Genomic DNA, 4,699 nt, shown 5'->3' on the forward strand with positions numbered 1-4,699 from the left:
TTGTTCCAGATCCTGACAATCTTCAAGTGGGGATGACATTTCCCACAAAAGATGTGGCAATGCAGTGTGTAAAAGAATATCATATGCACAATTCTACGAGCTTCGTCGTTGCACATTCTGATAGCACTAGATGGATTGTCCATTGTAAAAATAAAAATTGTATGTGGAGGTGTAGAATCTTGAATGGAAAGAAATCAAACATCTGGAAGATCACAAAACTAGAAGGGCCACACACATGCTCATCAACAATGGTTTCACAAGATCACCAACAACTCTCTTCGGCTGTTATTTGTGAAAGCATCTTACAAATGGTAACAACAGATCCCACAATATCAGTTTCAGTATTGATTGCACATATACGCTCTCGGTACACATATACCACTACTTATAGAAAGACATGGATTGCAAAACAAAAGGCCATTGAGATAATATACGACAATTGGGAGGAATCATATAAAGAGCTTCTAAGGTGGATTCTTGCTTTCAAACATTATCTTCTAGGTACTGTTACCGATATTGAAGTGGGGCCCTTTATTGAGGATGGCCAACGAGTTCCTAGCAAAGCTGTCTTTCATCGTCTCTTTTGGAGTTTCCAACCATGTATTAGAGGGTTTGATAATTGTAAACCAGTTGTTTCAGTTGATGGAACATGGTTATATGGGAAGTATCATGGGACCTTACTAATGACAATCGCTCAGGATGGTGATGGTCATACCATTCCTATAGCATACACCATTGTTGAGGGTGAAACATCAGATGGTTGGTTTTTCTTCCTCAGTCGTTTGCAAATGTTTGTCACACCTCAACCCAACCTTTGCTTGATTTCAGATAGACATGAGTCGATTAAAAGTGTTGTTAGGCGTGTAAACAACAATTGGCATCATGTCTTTTGCGTTCGACATATATCACAAAACTTCATAAGGACCTTCAAAAATGGGCTAATGAAAGATATTGTAGCCAGCGTGGGTTAGTATTTTTTTTTATATATATATCTCACACATATTTTTTCTTTATAATTTTGTTTTCAAATTGTCTAAACAACATCAACTTTTGTTCATTCAGGATACGCTATGACTCAACCAAGCATCACATACTTTAGAAGACAAATCAGTGATTGGAGTCAAGATGCAGTGAAATGGCTCGACGATACTCCAAAGGAACAATGGCTACAATCATATGATGAAGGTAGACGTTGGGGACACATGACAACTAACCTTTCTGAGTGCATGAACAATGTATTAAAGGGGACACACAATCTTCCAATCAGTTCTTTAGTGCAAACAACATACTACAGAGTGACTGTAAAATTTGAAGAAAGAGGGACACATGTCCAAGCAATGATGACATCAGGTTTGATTTACTCAAATACAATCATTCAAAATCTTAACAAGGAACGATCAATGTCAAATTCCCATGAAGTTGTTATTCAAAATCGAGCCCATAGTATATTTACAGTTAAGGAGTTGGTTCGTCCACCAAGCGGTCGTCCTGTAGGGACATTCAAGGTAGACCTCGACAAAAGATGGTGCGATTGTGGTGAATTTCAAGCATTACACTATCCATGTTCACATGTCATTGTCGCTTGTTCGTTTATTCACCGTGACTACATGATGTATGTGTCTTCTAAGTATACATTGCAATGTATCTTTGACGTTTACAAATTGATCAAATTAGATAGTATCACTAATAATTGATACTTAGAAGAATGTGGCTTTATTAATTGATCAAATTCCCTATATATGTGCCTATTAAATAGTACCACTAATAAAAATAATTTTATAAATGATAAAATAAATTTAATAATTAGAAAAAACAAAAATGAAAATAAAAAAATAAACAAATTTTTAGTTGAGAAATCGGTATTGAGGAAACCGATTTCCCTTCCTTCTCTAAAAAAAAACAAATTTAGTTGAGAAAGTTTAGGGGCAAGGACCGATTTCTAAGAGGAAGGAATACAAAATTCAAAATAGATGGTACTTTAATATATAATTTGAAAAGAGTGGTATTATGATATTTAATTTTTGTTTTAGTGGTATAATAATAAAAAAGCCATTGCCGTTTGGTGGCAAACATTTTAATATATCTCGCCCTGCTCTATATCTTATCATCTCAACATGAATATCCGACCAGCAATAGCATCATATGGGAAAATAAATTCACGGTTAAACTGGGTATATATATAAAGTGAAGCACATAATACCAAATTCCCAATATAAATTATCAAACAGTGACATCGAACATAAGCCAGCATAAATTATTATCAAGCTTTCCAGTGTGCAATGTGCACAACAATATAAGGGACACAAATGTTGAATCCCTTTATTAATCTTTTCTTGTAAATTGTGATGCTCAAGCAACACAGTAATAACTGCTGGAAGTAAACAAAGATAATAATTACAAGGCATGAGTTTCTTCAGAAGAGACAGAACCAAAAGAAGAGACAAATGCCCTCATTTACTCCATAAATATCAAAATTGTTTCTTAGTAGCCTCAATAAAGAAAGAAACCTCTCCTCAAGGAGCCATGAGCCCTTCAATTGTGTAAGCAAAAGACTTTGCCAAATCAGCTTTAAGCAGCAACGTCTGCAGCGTCTTCATCACATCATACCCGGGATCAAGCTTGCGCTGCCAGCCCTACAAATTACATATTCACCAATGCCTCAAGTAAGTCACATCAGATATTAATAATTAGCAATTATGTATGAGTAAAGGAGATGTTCTAAAATTTAATTTATGCTTTCACCAGGGTTTGTTTCCCATGCATGTGAATCACAAAGACCATAAACTCAGTTACGTGGTATATAACATAACAAAGAATTACCTCCAGAACCAAGGTGGTCACAATGACAGTACAAACATTGCCATCAATATTAACTCTGTGACGCCTAACTTTCTCAAGTAATTGCTCCATGCACTCAGCAGGGTGAACTGCGTCACCTTCTGCAGTGCCCCAAAAAGTAAATGCCTTTTCCACTTCCTGTTAGAAAACCAAGAGGAACTCCAATATATAAAACGACTCACAATCATAACCAAGAAGTCTATAATAAGTAAATGACAATGGTCAACCAAAAAATCATCATAAAATGATCCATATGCAGGGTCTACCACCAAGGTCGAAAAGTAGAATATATAAATTGTATTAATATGTACATAAACATTGACAATAGATAAGTGCGCAAATTCTTGCGTCCCAATATGTTTTGTGAAACTATGAATACAAGCTTTTGAGTGGCAGTAAATTTAATCCTGATCATCTATTATGATTTTATATGGTTGGGAAATTTCACGAGAGCTTGCTCTCACATGATACACTTTCGATATACATAAATATATACATCTGACAAAATAAATGTGTACCTCCATGTAATGCTCATTCACTCAAACATAAGTCAAATATGAAACATAATTCCCACCAGAAAAAGTTGCAGCTTAAAAAATTACCTCAACATAAGCCTTTGGATTTGGGCAGTTCTGTTGCTTAGACAACCTGAGTGTGCATTCAGCAGCAGTTCGACCATCTCTGCGGGCAACAGCTTTGAAAAATTCCAATAAATTTACCCGATCGCTACCAGAGAGTTCAGCAGTCATGCCTACATCAAGGAAAATTACATGAGGCTTTGATTTGAAGAACCACCGTCTGCGATCCTTGCTCTGAGGCACTCGGACAAGGATATTTCCAGGATGCATGTCTGCGTGAATGAAATTGTCCACCTGAAAGAAGGCATATCAATGTCTTGAAAGCTAAAATTGTATGACATTCAAGTTTAAAACCATCAAAAGAGCCAAGCAAGCTTTTTGGATGAAAGCAAAAAATTATGACATAAAAGAGAAATGAGTACTGCCAAGAACCAATCCTACAGATACAAGTTATTACTTGAATGTTTGTGAATGGTTTTATATCTAGCACACTCCCTATCCCTCATGCAAGAGCCTCTTTTGGGATCAAAACATGGGCAGTGCATAGACCCATCTCACCTTATGCTGAAATTTAACTTTTTATTTAAAAGGTACAAGCATAGTTGATAATTGTTGACAGCAAATTAACAGTCTAATTTTTCTATAAAATGCAAGCACAAGATAATACACAAGTTAAATAACCTTGATTGAGAGATGCATATTTAAAGGAACCAAAGTTGATTATCCAACGGTTTCATTGTACGGAAAAATGTACAGGACAAATGTAAAATATAAGTACTGTCAGTAATGACAACTGTTATTGAAGTTTATATTTTGTACCATACAAATATAAGACCTTGCAAATCAGTACTTAACTTTTCATCACTTAAAATTTCAGTAGTGAATTTGTTGATCAAACAAATTTGGTTAAGTTAGAAAAAATGAATGCTTGCCCCTACTAAGTTTAGGGTCTTGCCACGACTTTCAAGGTAGATTAGTAATCAATGAGTTTCACTTGATGATGCATAACACACAAAGAATGCTAACAAAACCTTACCAAGCAGTTCTATCTATCACCAACCACAATATATATATATATATATAACAAGATAGGAAAACTGTAAATGGACGATGTGTTACCAGAAGCATCTTCAAAAGTGCGTTACTGCCAATATGAGCAAGAGCACTTTTAATCCTTTCATGTCCTTGAAGCTCATCAACATAGTGCGAGACACTTTCTCCATTTTCATATGTTTCCACCAAGACAGCGGGATGCACAAGCGGATAAACAGGCTTAGGGAAAG

General features: G+C 35.6%; 2 protein-coding genes across 2 annotated transcripts in view; one reads left to right on the plus strand and one right to left on the minus strand.

Moving 5' to 3' along the window:
• Nucleotides 1-248: 248 nt before the first annotated feature.
• LOC105852279 (uncharacterized) lies at nt 249-1,694 on the plus strand. Its single transcript, XM_012717033.1, has 2 exons — nt 249-966; nt 1,063-1,694. The coding sequence occupies exons 1-2, from the start codon at nt 249-251 to the stop codon at nt 1,692-1,694; spliced, it is 1,350 nt and encodes a 449-aa protein (XP_012572487.1).
• Nucleotides 1,695-2,155: 461 nt separating this feature from the next.
• The window catches only part of LOC101500457 (uncharacterized), a 7,808-nt gene continuing 5,264 nt past the window's right edge, over nt 2,156-4,699 (minus strand). Inside the window, exons 4-7 of the mRNA XM_073369729.1 lie at nt 4,536-4,699; nt 3,441-3,710; nt 2,821-2,976; nt 2,156-2,633 (exon numbers count right to left, since the gene is read on the minus strand). The exon at nt 4,536-4,699 is cut by the window's right edge and continues 10 nt beyond it. Coding sequence (XP_073225830.1) covers nt 2,514-2,633; nt 2,821-2,976; nt 3,441-3,710; nt 4,536-4,699 — 710 coding nt within the window. The 3' untranslated portion in view covers nt 2,156-2,513. The remainder of the gene's footprint in view (nt 2,634-2,820; nt 2,977-3,440; nt 3,711-4,535) is intronic.

This window comes from Cicer arietinum, chromosome 6 (genome assembly GCF_000331145.2).
Source record: "Cicer arietinum cultivar CDC Frontier isolate Library 1 chromosome 6, Cicar.CDCFrontier_v2.0, whole genome shotgun sequence".
NCBI lineage: Eukaryota > Viridiplantae > Streptophyta > Magnoliopsida > Fabales > Fabaceae > Cicer > Cicer arietinum.